Consider the following 14,873-nt stretch of genomic DNA (forward strand, 5'->3'; position numbering starts at 1 on the left):
TAAACTGTTACCAAAAAACATGTTTATTTGTAAAAGCTGCTCTTTTATATTTCAATTTTTAATGTTTTGTTTCTCTCCCTCATCGCTTTCAGTCCTGCAATTACAGTTTCAATTCATGCCTTCTGCAAGTTGATCCCTATTTTAAATGGGGGCGGGGCTTTGATCCGCTAAGCAGCATGATTGACAGCATCTGTGGTTGGCGCCGCCTGCGTCATCCCTCCTCTGATGTTGCATACAGTAGTGACAATGCCCCCCCCCCCCCGAAAGTGTTAATCATGTGTTGGTAGCCCATGAGCTCAAAGCCCCACCCCAAGAGAAATTAGAATCAACTCCGTAAACGAAAAGTCTGAATTGAAACTGTAAATTGCGAAACTGAAAGCAATGAAAAGCAAAAGTTGAAAATCTAAAACATTATATTTTATTTGGTAAAATTGAAGGCTTTATAGTTTTTTTTTTATCACGTTTTAAAATGTTCTCATTTTTAAAGATGTTTTCAATATTTCTTTCAAGTTTAAAATGTGTACTTTGTAGTTCCAAACTCTTTTTCACTCTTTTTTTTAAACTGAAATTTACAGTCTGGTTCTTCATTTACTGTAGCTCACCCTGATATTCTCCCACGGAGTTCTGACATTCAGCAGACTAGAAAGTTAGCAAAGGTCTGTAACGTGGCTGAAGACATTCTTTTTGAACGTCTGTTACGAAAAGCTAAACATCAGTTCCCAGGAAACGAAAACACGAAATGACAAATGACCCAGAAACTTATAGATACTTGGCAGGGGCTGAAGGCATAAAAGTGAGGTGTTGCATAAGAGAATTTCCTATAATGAGGTGTGTGTGTGTCGCCGCGAGCGGTAATCTTCACCGATGGAGGCGGGGAGCTGTGTGAGGGCGTTATTGGAGAGGAGGAGGTCCTGCAGGTTCTCACAGCCGCTGATTTGCTCGTCCACCATTTCCAGGTTGTTCTTTGACATGTCCAGATATTCCAGATTTTTTAGCTTCCCCACCATCTGGACAGATAAACAAACAAACAAACAAAAACCGGTTCAGCTGCTGGAATGACCCTGGGTCGCGGGTCCTGATGTCTTGGGTTAAAGTTGAGGTGGAAAACACATTTTTAATGGAGGCTTTTCTCTGCTCGACACGCCGTCTGTGGTTACAGCTGATGCTGCAGAAATGCTGGCAGCAGAGCTAATGCGCTGACCCAGATTCAGTATAAGCAGGTGGACTGGATGGAAAAAAAAAGGAACATTTTGATCACATATCATCAGAATAATTACAGCAGATTGATTAAGACAGATATTTTTGGAATGATTTATTGACAGAGTTCAAGCAATTTTGAAAAACAAAGGGAGATAAAAGACAACAATAAAACTACATCGATATATCAAATCCTTTTTCAGATATTAATTAATAAATTGATCTTGACATAAAAATGATCATGATATAATTGTTCTAAATCATATATAGACATATTTGCACTTAATCCATCCATCCATTATTTTAATCAGCTTTATCACTTTTGTGGTTGGGGAACCCGTCCCAGCTACTGTTGGGCGAAGACGGGGTGTATAAATATATTTAGAATCCCACCTCTATTTTGATCTGTCTAGCCTTTTTCTGCTGTTATTTGGTTGCCATAAACCATTTAACATGTGTTAGAAGTTAATAAAGACCTACTCCAAAGAAAATTGAGTTTTTAACCTGTGCTTGCACATTTTTCTAACATTGGAGGACATATTTAAAGAAAATTAAGCCTAAAATTGCATTTTAGGTAGCTGCTGCTACCTTTTGCTGTGGCTGGCTGTATTTGAAACGCCAACTTGTCATCCAGAGATCCTTTTTCGCTGTTCCGACCAAAAGCCTGAGCAGACTATACACTCAACTGCCCTTTGGGCCAGGTTTTTATTCCGTTCACCTTTTGGATCCAGTTACCTCTACAGCATTGGATGGCGAGCTACCCACTGAACTGCACTGTGGGGTTGTGGAACTTAAATCCACCACTGAACTCTGGCAAAATTAATAACCATACGTCATTCTGGAACTCTAAACAAGAGAAAACAGTTTATCTTGGAAGTTGAACAATAACTGGACTCAACAAAGGGTCTATTTATTTCTTTATTTCAATTTTTTAATACAATCGTTTGTATGTTTTTTACCCAGTGTCTGGCGGCGTGTCCGTTCACACACACCTCTGACTCCTCGAGACTCTTCTGTGTAGTCAAAGCGCCTAGCCTTAGTTTATTTCTATATTCAAACTGTTGTTAATCAGGAGCAGACATAAAAATAAAAAAAAAGCTGTTTGAAAAATAGCGTATTAGAGACGAGGTAAATATGCCGGTTGGGCCACAAGTTCCTTGCTCTAAACTCTTGGCAAAAGGGAGAGGAAGGGGGGGCGGGGTTACAAGACTCCCGCCCACAACTCCGAAATGAATTTCTAAAGAACTCCTGCCGCTCTGCAGAAACGATGTCCTAGAAAACGACACAGGATTTGGGCTGGGAACCCTTTTAAATAGATCATGATTGAAGTGGGTCTTCAATACATTTTCAGTTCAAGTGCAGATTATCTATCAAACAACAAAGATAACGTTCTTGTTCGTTATTATCAAAACATATTACAAATCATATCAATATGCTTATTGATTATCATCAATTTTAAATTTTATTTTAAAAGACTGTTGTTTGTTTTGATGAAGACTGAGGAAAACAAAGTAATGAGAGGTCAAAGAAAATGACCTGAAGATGATTTATTTGAGTCCCTGAAAGTAGGAAAGAGCGTAAATCTCACCGCAGGTAAAACCGTCAGCTTGTTCCCGTCCATCCACAGTTCCTTGATTCCAGACAGGTGCTCCAACACCTCAGGCTAAAAGGCACAGAGGAGACAGAGAGCGCTGAGCGGGGCAACTAACCAAGAGGCTTCGCAAGAAAAAACAAATCTTTTCAACATTCAGGAGAGGAAAAGTAAGCACATTAAAGAGGGATGACAGAAGGTCACCTCAGGAGAGGTGCAGCGCTCTGGGCAGGCGTCCAGATACTCACCACTTCAGTGAACTCATTACTCCCCAGGTCCAGCCTCTCCAGCTGCGTGAGCTTCTGCATGCTCCTGCAGAAACACGAGCAGAAACAGACTTAGAAAAACAAAAAATGAACTTGAGCAACCTGCATTTAAAAAGAATGGAAAACCTTTGGAGAACGATAATGTTTCCCTACTGTGGGGGCGAAAAGCTATGAAAAACAGGCCAGGACAAATCAAGAAAGCCTGTCAGGTTCCATACGTGAACCTCCGGATCCTTCCAGAAAGCATGGATGCACAACATAAATTAATTTGGAGCTGAAGGGTGAGAGAGGGATGCTTTAAATAATGGAATTTTTCAGAATTTTCTCAACATATTTAGGCCACAGGCTCAAAGTTCTCCTCCTTTGGTTTCAGCGGGTTTTTACTGTCAACTTCCCGGGTAACCGAGGACCAAAATCTCAGCTGGGCGACCCAATAGTGAAGGCATGGCACGAGGCGTTGAGCCGCTCTTTCTGACAAACCAGAGATTGACTCAATCCCTGGAGCTGGTTTTTTTATGCCGTCCCTCGTAAAATAATAATAAAAAAAACATCTAAATAGGATTTACAACCTTCTGTGATTTGGAGTAAAAAGTTGGGCGAGAATCAGCCACGCTGGCACGCCGAGAAAGAAAGTGAATTTACCAGAAACCGAACTCCAAGGCATCTGACCTCAAGCTGCGGGGAAAACGGCGGTTCTCTTTAGTCTATGCAACCGCTGCGGGTATGTCTATGTGCTGGGACAAAGAGGGCTTTCCATACGGAGGGCCCTGAAAAGATTTGCCGCACTCCTTTTGTGCGCACACACATTTGTTTACATCTCGGGGATGCTTGTGTGTTGCTCTGGCAACCTTCCCGACCATTAGTCCATCTTTTTGTCAGGGCTCCAGCTTTTAACGGGTCTGGCTTGTGTCACATAAACACGGCGGCAGACGAAAGGGAAATCTTTGAGGGCTCGCTGCCTTCTCAGCGGCAGAAGGAGGGAAATGAAGAAGACGAGGCGAGGACAGCGCGGTTTTAAAGACCCACTCTGATTAAAATTATGTTTTTGTTGTTTTTAACATGTCCTTGTAGCATTTGTCGGCTGATGGAAGACATATTATGAAGAAAATAGAGCAGGAAAAGTCGCACTTCAGGGGGAAATTTATTTTAAAAATACAGGAACCGACATTTCATCTTGAAAGGCAAATCATAATAACAGAAAAGATGACAATTATACACTGCATATGGTAAATGGCAAATACATCTATAGCACTTTTCTACCTTTCTCGAGCGCTGGAACTAACCATCCACCAGATGCAAGGTGGGGGTTCAGCGTCTTGCTCAAGGACACTTCGGCATATGGACGAGCAAGGTGGGAATCGAGCCTGCAACGTTCCTACCGGGGGGGGGGGGTAAGAGCATTGCTACTGCTACTCTGCAAAAACTAAGTCCTGGACAATGACGGGTTTTTGGATTTTGCCTAAAAATGGCAAAATAGTAATGAAAAGACCAGTGGGAAGGGTTTAAAAAATAGATCAAAAGATGCTCGGAGTGGGTCTTTAAAGAGGCATTGAGAGAAGGCATTTGCATCAATGGAAGAACAGAAAAATAAAACCTTCTATAAAAGCACCTGAAGCTTTATTCCCTCATATTTATGGGATGTTCTGCCTGCTTGCGCAAATGGGGAAATAACCGTTGCCACTGCGAGTTAGATGAGGATTATAAAACCTGTCACAGAAAGCAGCCAAGTGTGTAAGTGTGTGTGTGGATAGAAGGGTGTTATATAACTGAGAAATTTAATACCAAAGTCGGAGGTGCAGACAGAAAAAAACCAAACAAAAATGCATGGAGGACAGAGATATTTACAGGTGCTTGCAACAGGAAAGCAACCAGGAAACTGGGAGAGAACTTCTCCACGCGCTTCCTCAGCTGTTCTGTCATGAAAGCAAACATCCTGAGTGTCTGATGAGCGGCACGCGTGAGGGTGAAGAAAACCTACTTTGGCAGATTCTGTAACTGGTTTTCCCTCAGCTCCAGGATCTGCAGCTTGGCCAACCTGCAAGCAGGAAGCAGTCACTTTTACACTGACAATACATCCAGCTTTTAGACAGTTTCAGAGGAAATGATGATCCAAACGGATGTTCAAACGCATCAGACTGAATATAAACAGAACGCGATGGGTTTCACTGAACAGAACCTTCTTTCATTAAACCTAATATGGCCGTTCTTTAACCAATATGATGAAGGATGAAAACTCAAATGGATTTCTTTAATCACTACACTAAATTATTCAAACAAAGTAAAGTATAGAGACTTTATTCAATTTTATATGAGAAAGTATTGATTATTACAGACCTGATTTTTTAGGTTTAACTTGACAATGAATACCGTAATTTCTTGACTACAAGCCGCTACTTTTTTCCTGCGCTTACAGCCTTGCGGCTTATTCAGTGACGCGGCTAATTTATGGATTTAATTGGCGGCCGCCATGTACGTACTTTCGAACTCAGTGAATAGTTTGAATTCTCTATCTAACACCAAGCACGAGGCATTTTTATTCAACACACCTCTTAGCAGCCAAACAGCAGGGACTTGACTTCAGGTCTTAGACACTTCAGTCATGGTTCAACAAAACGAAACACGCATGCCCGGCCGCATCCCAGAATCCTTTGGGGCCATTAGACCCAACGTGCACGTGATCGCCGCTACATTATGATGAAGCTTTCAAGTTAAAAGCAATCGTTAAAAGCAGCGTAAAAAAGTCCACCGTCACCAACGTGTTTGGAAAAGCCGGTTTGCTGCGTGACGGAGAGAACAGCGCATGGAGTGAATTTACACTCCATGTACGGTTTCTAAGGAAACCGTAAAAGCGGAATTTTGCTTTGAAAAACTCACAGCCTCCGTGTGAGCTGGAGACATCTTCTCCTGCTGATTGAGCTGTGGGGCCGATGGCAGTCTGATGGCTCCCACACGTAACAACGCATCCACCCCTCATACACAAAGCGTATAGTATTAAGTCCGATTGCTTTGCACAGACACAATTTGCTCCATCCACCGGCGCAACGGGGACGAAGTGATCCTCCTTGAAGCTGCCCTGGCCAGAGGTGTCGGAGTAGATAGGAAGGGGAGACAAGGAGCGCGCGGGGCGGGAGCGGAGCGCAGAGGCGTCCGCGGAGCGCAGAGGCTTCTGAATTCTGAGGCGCGCGTATCGCGCTGAGGCGCGCGCGCTTTTCAGTCGCCGCTGCTTTATTTTACCGTTGTGTTTTCTAACCAGTCCTGTTACTCCCATAACGCTGCTGCGACACAAGCGGAAGGAGTTCACCCCTCCATGCACTGCTGCTACTTGCTAATTCTTAAATACGTACAACAGAATGGCGAGCCGGGCGTTGGCCCCGCCTTTAGCCCCTAAGACTCATGGGAAATGTGGAATCGGGGATGTAAATTTCCTCATTATAACTGAGGGATGTAATGTTGATTATATGGTTACTGTTTGTAATTTTATGTTAGATACCTAGATTGTCAATAAGTAAAAAAAAATGAAATAAAAACACCATAACTGAGGGACTTGTGAACAGAATATAGGTCCATGCTGTTTGACAGATGTCGATACACTCAAATACGTGACCCAGAGGCAAAGCTGGCACCACCCACAATGTGCTAATGAATTGCACTCACTCTGGGATGCTGGGCGTGATCTGTCAGGATGACAATATCGGCTAACACATGCGCGGCTTGTGTATGTATAAAATCATTCAAACACGTGAATATGGGTGGGTGCGGCTTGTAATCGGGTGCGCGGAATTTACGGTAATTTTTTTTTACCAGCAACAACAGGCCCCCTGGAAATGGATCAAAAATTCTTCAAATTTGAAAATTGTTCTTTAAAAATTCCCCAAAAATTTAAAATCTGCCCAATGTGGTAAAAATTGTTTGTTTGTTTAAAAAGAGAAAAAATTCTAGTCACTAAACCAAGTTTGTTTTTGTTATTGAAAAGATTTCCTGATAGGAATATTTTTCTTGCAAAACAGAAAATGGGACAATTTTTCTCAAAACAAAAATTGTTTCACTGTCGTAAGATTCAGTTCTTGCTGTGCCAAATTATTAAAATCAAAACTTTATCAGGTCAAAAATCTTGGCTTTTTTACACTTCAATATAGCAGCAATGACAGGAAGTAAAAACAGGATTTATAAATTAAAAATGGAATCTACATGGAAAGTATGCAAGAGCATTTAATTACGTGATTAACAGACAATCAGATTTTTCACCACAAAGTGTTCATAATAAACTATTTTAAACTTTGTTTGAACAACAAAAACAAGGTTTTGTTGCACTTCAGTGGATGTGGATGTGTTGTTTTCATATTTTGATTGATCAAACAAGAAAAAAAAGTACCCGCAAAGACAATCAAAGAAAAAAAGAATGCGATCCGATGGGATTTTCTTTCTCTCAAATTGACAGGATTGAAGTGTTTTCTGTACATTTTTCTAGAACTGAGTGATGCCGGCAGTGTGGATCTGCAGGCTGACGTATATGGTGAGGTTCAGAAAACAACTCCTGGTTTCATTTCTGCTGAGAGCCACACAAGGCTTTGCTGGAACAATATTAAGTTACCACGATTCAGGAAAAACTAACATATTATGTATTGATCATTTCTATCATTTATAGGAGGAAAATATATTTTCAGAAACCTAAACCATTTTACGAGAAATTGGAGAAATAAATGTATTCATGACAATAATTTGATCAACTTTGACTCTGGAGTTTGGGGGCGTTTGGTGCTCCCAAACCCGCAGACCGAACAACAGACCGACCTGCCGAAGCTGGCTGGTAGGAACTCCAGGTAGCCGTCGTTCAGGTAGAGCTGTGTCAGGTTCAGGAGCAGCGTGAAGCCTTCTGGGAGCCTGACGAGACGAAAGCGTAAACACCTCAATGTCAGATTTTGCCTCTCATACTCCAAAGAAAAAAGGTAAGGGGTAAGTTCGCTCACTTTGGCATGCGGTTCACACTAGCCTCAACAATTGTAAGGCCTTTGCAGTTCTTGATGCTATCTGGAAACTCTTGGATACCTGGAGAAAGGTTTGCAGAAATAATGTGTGGGTAACCAATGTTTGAGCGTCTCGCTGTTACAGCAAAAAGGTGAGAAGAAATGTTGGACAGTTGGCAAGCAAACTCATAAAGTTTCAGCTGTAAGACAGAGGACGTGACCAAATCTGAAGGTTTACTTCCTGCCTTCTTTTCCTTTCATGGCCACAAAGCGCAGAGAGCTTTGAGCTCATAGGCATTTAAGAAGTAAAAGAGCGCAAATACAACTCACAAAGAACCGACAGAGATCTGAAAATCAGACTTTCTGCAGGAAAGTTGAAGTAGAAAACATGACTTTAACAGCTGCACCCTCCCACTCTGAGAAGTTACTGAACATTTAGTGCACGTCATCTGCGAGCACCAGGTAAGGAAAAAGAAAAAAAAAAAAAACAAAAAAAAAAAAATCAACACACGGCTCCAATCTAGAGATGATGTTCAGCGTGCTGCAGGTCTGGACTCGTCCTCTCATTATCCATCGCATCAGAGGCTTTCAGAAATGCTGCAATGACACATCTGCCAATACAAACACAAAGCAAAAAAAAACCAAAAAGCGCATCTCCTCTTCTTGGGTCACGTCTTTTACTGACAGATGCCAGAAGGTGTCGCTGCGTGTCGGAGTGGGCGGGACTTAAGCTCTTATTTGGATGCCGACGTTTGAGGTGACCACTGGCGAACCCGTTAGATTTAACGTGAGTGAAGGTTTCCTCTTTACCGTTTTTGCTGACATCAAGCTCCCTGAGATTGATGAGGTTTGCGATGGCTGCCGGCAACACTGCAAGGTCATTATCTGGCACGCTCAGTCGGTTGAGTAACTGACAGTTGAACAGTTGCTGGCGAGAGAGAAAACAACAAGCAGCACATTTAGTTGTTTCAGTGAAGCTGTGATCAAATGGAAAGTGTTTAAGAGGCACCGCGTCTACTCATTAGAACGACTTAATCACTTTAAACCATTTTTGCCTATGAAATTAACAGCCTAAGTGAAGAATTTGATTAAATTGGGTCACAGTTCTCAAATATAGAAAAACATTAGGTCAGGGATCTGCAAACCTGCAGCTCCGGAGTGACAAAGCTCTATTTAGGGATGTCCCTATTTGACTTTTTTGGCCTCAATCCGATACAGAGTCACTGGACTTTGAGAATCTGCAGATACAGAGTCCCAATCAAATACCTTTGTAATATTTTTTTATTTATTTACCTTATTTTATTAATTAACACTTGGTGACCCACTCAGAGGAAAATTGTTTTCTGTGTTTTTAACATGTTTTTGTGGCCTTTTTTTGATGATAAAGGACATATATGCAGAAAATGAAGCTTAAAATTTCCTTTCTGAGTTTTCCCTTGTGGAACGGAAGCAGACGAAAAATTGCTGTTTGGAAAACGCTTGTAGTTGTGGCATAGAAGCCTAAATGAGACAGGTTTGTCATTTTGATTTAAATCATTTTTAAACCCGATATGCATTGTATTTTTTTGGAGACTGCAGATTATTGACGGAATAGGAAAACTGGACCGAGTGACCCCTCCCCCATGGTATTCTAAACAGGAAGTACCCGGTAGTTCCAAGATACCAAAATCCCATAGACTTCAATAGAAATAAAACAGCTATTACTCAGTCATTCTATTTGTCAGAACAACAATTTTGGCTCTAATACATTTTTCAGTGTTTTCTTTTTTAACTTAATTGGAATTTCTGTATTGCAAGTTATTCATACTGGCCAATCAGAAGCCTTAAAGTTTGACAGATTGGTCTGAGCCTGCCTTTCAGTGGTAGGGGTGTGGAGTTTGAACAAGCTCACTCCTGATTGGCAAGAGCGGTTAACATAGAGACGATGACTCAGACCGATTCGGATCCATCACTGTTTATTGACAATTTTCTTACCCCGGTGGTGTCCGTATCGCAAAACAATGGGACTAAATGGACTTCATTTCATTGGAGCCGGAATGAAGCTGTTTTCTATGGTTGACATCACACTCGCTCAGTCCAGTTCTCAGATACAGTCAATGCTGCTGACATTACACTTAATGAAGACACGCTGTGGGTTTTACCTCTCCTCCAGAAAACTTTTAAAGCACAGTTTCTTTTTTTCTTCTGAATCTCGTGTGTCTAATTGCCGTTCAGGAGAAAAGTTCTTAAAAGTCAATCATTGGTTTATGATTATAGTAGCAAGGAAATTGGCAGCAGGATTCTCTTCTTTGAGATTTCGTGCATTTTATTTTGAAAGTAACTTTTATGTGCTGCTGTTAAAAGTATGAGGAAGTTATAGTTCTTACTTATAGAAAATATAACACTATTAAAATTCAATTGTTGTGAACAAAACAGCTACATTTTTATAAACGAATGGCTTGATGGTCACACAGGGTATTTTTCTAGAAGGTGAAGTGGTGGTTCTCGCTTGGCTTTGATCAGTAAGAAACTGGACCAAATGGCTCTTTCAGAGCTAAAGGTTGCAGAACCCTGCACTAGACCAATGACTGGATTGACCTTTGACACTATTTTGGTTTTCAAAGATCGGTAATTTTGTATTTTGCAGGAGAAGAAGGAAGGTCTTCGGAGACTTTATCTTAAACATATAGAAAGCTGAAAAAGATAATACAAATAAATCTTACTTTAGGGAGTTCCTCGATCTGATTGGCATCGAGGTACAGTTCCTGCAGGGTCTTCTCAAAGCTGAAAATCTCCTTAGGAACAGTCTCCAGGCTGCAATGGGAGTAGTCCAGCGATGTAACCACCTCCTCCTCACCGCGCAGGCAGCGGCACGGCACCAGCCGAACAAAAAAACTCCGCTTGGACATCCTCAGGCACTGCGGACGGAAAACAGAGGAGCGGGGCTTTAGACGCCGTAAGGGCTCTGAGGTAGACGTGTGCTGTAAGGATTTACATTTTAGAGGACGTGAAAAACTAACTGTTCTGTTTAAAGTTTAGCATAATGGCTGCACAAATTTAACCCATCGCCTAAGACGATCAGCAGAAACGACAACAAAAAAATAAATAAAATAAACTGGGTGAAAGGTCACCACATACATCACTGTTTAACCTTGTGGAATATAAAGATTTCACAGTGGGCTGTTGGTACAAAACAAACCATTTATCAAGCAAGCAGACGCTCTATTAGGAGGAAAACCTTCTGGCTGGAGACAGAAAGGCCCACAAACAAACACAGCAACTGAAAGCCGCTGCAAAAGGCCTAGCTGAGCATTCAGAAGGAGAAAACCCAGCATCTGCTGATGTCCATGAGTTCAAGACTTCAGGCTGTCATTGCCAACAAAGGCTTTTCAACCAAATATTAGTAAAGACCATTTTGTTTACAGTTATTTCATTTGTCCAATTACTTACCAGCCCATGAAATGAAGGGATTGTGTTTAAAAAATGCTTTAGTTTTTCACATTTTTATGCAACCTTTTGTTCAACCCATGGAATAAAAGCTGAAAGTCTGCACCTCAATGGCATCTGAGTTGTTTTATTTTGAAATTCACTGTGGTAATGTATAGAAACTAAATGAGAAAGAATGTGTCTCAGTCCAAATATTTATGGTCCTGACTGTATGAAATATTCATCGAAAACAAAAGCTGTTTGCTGATGAAGAAACAGTTTTCACATAACTTGTCATTTAAACTCAACAAAACAGGACACTTTTCCAAATAAATTATTCAATTTCTACTTTAGAAACAAAACAGAAAAAGTATTTTTGCTTAAAACAGGTTTTTCTTAAAAGGAAATGTTGTTGATGGATTTTGTGAATAAATATGTACACATTTCTTAACTGTTGTCAGATAATTTAGTGTTTTTAAAGGATCTGCACAGATAACTACAGTTGCTAAAGAGCACTTCAAAAGCACTGAACAAACATCGCTCATACAAACGTGGCTCATGCATGACCAGGAGAGCATCTAATGGTAACATGTAACTACTGGTGCAGCTTCTTTGTGAAGAGGAAACAGCAGCAGAAGACGTCTTGAATGGTTTTAAATTGAGCTAATGTGCAAGAAAACTGCTGGAAAATGTGAATATAAACAGAAAATTTGGCAAATGACAGAAGACAAATGTGAACAAAGTAACAGGGTAATGCCGCAACTCCACTGTTTCCATTTCCTCACCACCATAGATAGGACCAATCTGTGTGTTTACTCCTCAGAATATTAACAGTTCTTGAGCAGAGGGTAGTACTTCTGTTTGATCCTGATCTAAATATTTCTTCTGCACATAAACCTACAGATCAACTATTGACTCAACCTGTCTTTTTGATGTGAAATATTCATTTTAATGGAAATTACATGAGAAATAAATGCTGAGCTGGGTATTCAGCCAGGTAAAAACTTCAGTGCACCAATGAAATGTTAAGCATGATAGAGGCGTTTCAAAGGAAGAATAGTTCTTTATCTTTTAAATAAAGAGCAGGTGTTCAATCCTTTGCAAAGAAAAGACAATTTTTTTACAACATGACTCAACTATAGAATAGCTAATAAAAGATGTGCAGCTGGTGGAGAGATTTGGAAGTGCGATCACATTAGGGAGTCCTCAAAAACCCACATCCACCCAGATACACACATGCAACAATACCACAGTGGTTTGGTTACATATGCTGCTATATATGAATCATTCTTTTCAATAATTTTGGTCACAATAGAAATGTAGCGCACAATATAGACTGGCACAGACTCTATTTCGCATTAGAATCACGTATGTTTGTATGGTAAACATAGGTTCTGAGAAAATCTACCAAAATCAGACAAGCCACACTAATCCCAGAGTAGGCCTGCACAATATACCGCAAATTTATCGTTATCGCAATATCCAGCTCTGCAATATGCATATCGCAAAAGACGGCGAATATCGCAATAAATCGCAAACCCAAAATGTGTTAAAACAATCTTCTAGCAGCTTGAAGCATTTAACGAATCAAATAAATCCCTTTATGCTTTGACCAATCAGATGGAAGCCTATTATGTTAACCCTGGTCCTGAAGAGCCTCACCCCTGCCTGTTTTCCAGCTCTCCTTAACCAGCTTGCTGTTGATTGGCTGACTCAAGTGATTTCACATCCTGATTGACTGAACACACCTGATTTTGGTTATCATTATCGAGCAGTCTAGGGAGAATTGGAAAACAGACAGGGTTGAGGCTCTTGAGGACCAGGGTTAGCCACCCTGACGTTTGTCCCCCATGTCGATGAGGGTCATTTGGAGTATAATTTTTAAACTGTCGCAATGAAATGGGAATGATGTTTTTGTTTATTTTTCTATTTTTTTTATTTACCGCAAATTTATCGTTATCGCAATATTGATCACTAATATCGCATATCGCAAGTTTTCCTCATATCGTGCAGCCCTATCCCAGAGCATGTTCCATACCAAACTACAGTATGTCCAGCTAGTCTAAACACTCCCTTCAGTGATTAGACAACACTAAAAGCCCAAATTTAAAAGCAGAACTAGGAAAAACGCTATGTGTCCTGTGCCTATACCTCAAAACAGCTTGGCACAGTACCACAAGTAAAAGAACTAAAAAAAACTCTAATAATCCTGTTTCTTTTAGAGAAGACTATAGCGTACACATTTCCATCTAGGATCTATTTGCTTAAAACCCATTTCTACGTGCACACCCAGTTTTTTCCATCTTTTAATTTATTCATTGACAGTGGAACTTGGGAGACAATTAAAAATGTACTTTAACGCTTATTTCAAATATTGAAACAAATTCCATCTCTCTATTTAACCCAAAAGTACAGATTATTTAGTTCCTGTGATCGCTCTGGTTGCATTCTGTTGCACAGACGCCAAGACAAGACAGTATGACAAACCCCTTCCAAATACAACAAAAGGCAGTCAGTCTGGTCTGTAGCAGATTTAAATGTACTACATTTCTGTGTCAACAAGACAATCCAGGACCTGCTTGACGAAACACACAAAAACTTGCAGATGAACTCCAAAATTCACAGTGCCCCAAATTAAAAATGATGATTGATTGATGGTCAAGATTGTCTTGGTGGTATAGATAAGGCAGGACTTGACCCGCAGCTGACAGAGATAAGCATCTCCACGACTGCATCAGTGTTTTTATTAGCAGTTTTTGAGAACTGGTGGTAAACGTTTTTAAGTGTAGCCAGGAGGACGGGCAATTGTTCCCTCCTGGCGTGCATCGCATGTGCCACCCCAAATGAAATCATAAAATAAGTATTTTCATTTTTCAGAGTGAAAAAACTCCACAATTTCATGTGCATGGTGCAGGACGGCGCCCAAGCTCAGGCCCAATCGTAACAGACATTGCGACCGCTAGCCAAGGTCACAGGAAAACATTGACGCTCTGGCACATTTGGAGCTAACATATTAATCCAATGGGCATTGTCAGACAAAAGACATACACACAGGTCAAAACTAGGGTTATGGCACAGGATTTCAACAAATACAGTGGGCGACGTGGAATGTGCCGTGGTCAACAGAGGCTTTGTTCTTTGTAGCATGTAGAGAATGTGGCTTCTCCTCCCCCTTGTCTTAACCTGAGCGTTGCCAAAGTGCATAATCTACCTCATTCAATGCATCTTGAGTTGTAAAACTGTGATAACATTCATCTGAGGGCAGAAACCATAAAACCTTCTCTAAAAAAGTTACTCAAACTGTGATTTTCTAGACATACCATTTCCTTTGGATATGTACTTTTATAATATTTAGAATTTTCACGGCACCTTCTCACTAGTTATCTCAAGGAAGGAGAAGTTGGTAATTCCTCAAACTCATTAATACTGAGCTCTTTTATGCTCTCAACC

The 14,873-nt window shown here is 40.7% G+C and overlaps 1 protein-coding gene across 4 annotated transcripts in view; it reads right to left on the reverse strand.

Annotated features, from left to right (window-relative positions):
- Nucleotides 1–14,873, reverse strand: part of erbin (erbb2 interacting protein) — a 64,769-nt gene that overhangs the window by 22,100 nt on the left and 27,796 nt on the right. For all 4 annotated transcript variants that reach the window (XM_023961205.1, XM_023961204.1, XM_023961203.1 and 1 more), the window contains exons 3-10: nucleotides 10,721–10,915; nucleotides 8,829–8,946; nucleotides 8,022–8,100; nucleotides 7,846–7,935; nucleotides 5,033–5,089; nucleotides 3,037–3,100; nucleotides 2,786–2,860; nucleotides 863–1,007 (exon numbers count right to left, since the gene is read on the reverse strand). In XM_023961205.1, coding sequence (XP_023816973.1) covers nucleotides 863–1,007; nucleotides 2,786–2,860; nucleotides 3,037–3,100; nucleotides 5,033–5,089; nucleotides 7,846–7,935; nucleotides 8,022–8,100; nucleotides 8,829–8,946; nucleotides 10,721–10,906 — 814 coding nt within the window. In that variant the 5' untranslated portion in view covers nucleotides 10,907–10,915. The remainder of the gene's footprint in view (nucleotides 1–862; nucleotides 1,008–2,785; nucleotides 2,861–3,036; nucleotides 3,101–5,032; nucleotides 5,090–7,845; nucleotides 7,936–8,021; nucleotides 8,101–8,828; nucleotides 8,947–10,720; nucleotides 10,916–14,873) is intronic.

The sequence above is a fragment of the Oryzias latipes genome, chromosome 12 (genome assembly GCF_002234675.1).
Source record: "Oryzias latipes chromosome 12, ASM223467v1".
Classification (NCBI taxonomy): Eukaryota; Metazoa; Chordata; class Actinopteri; order Beloniformes; family Adrianichthyidae; genus Oryzias; species Oryzias latipes.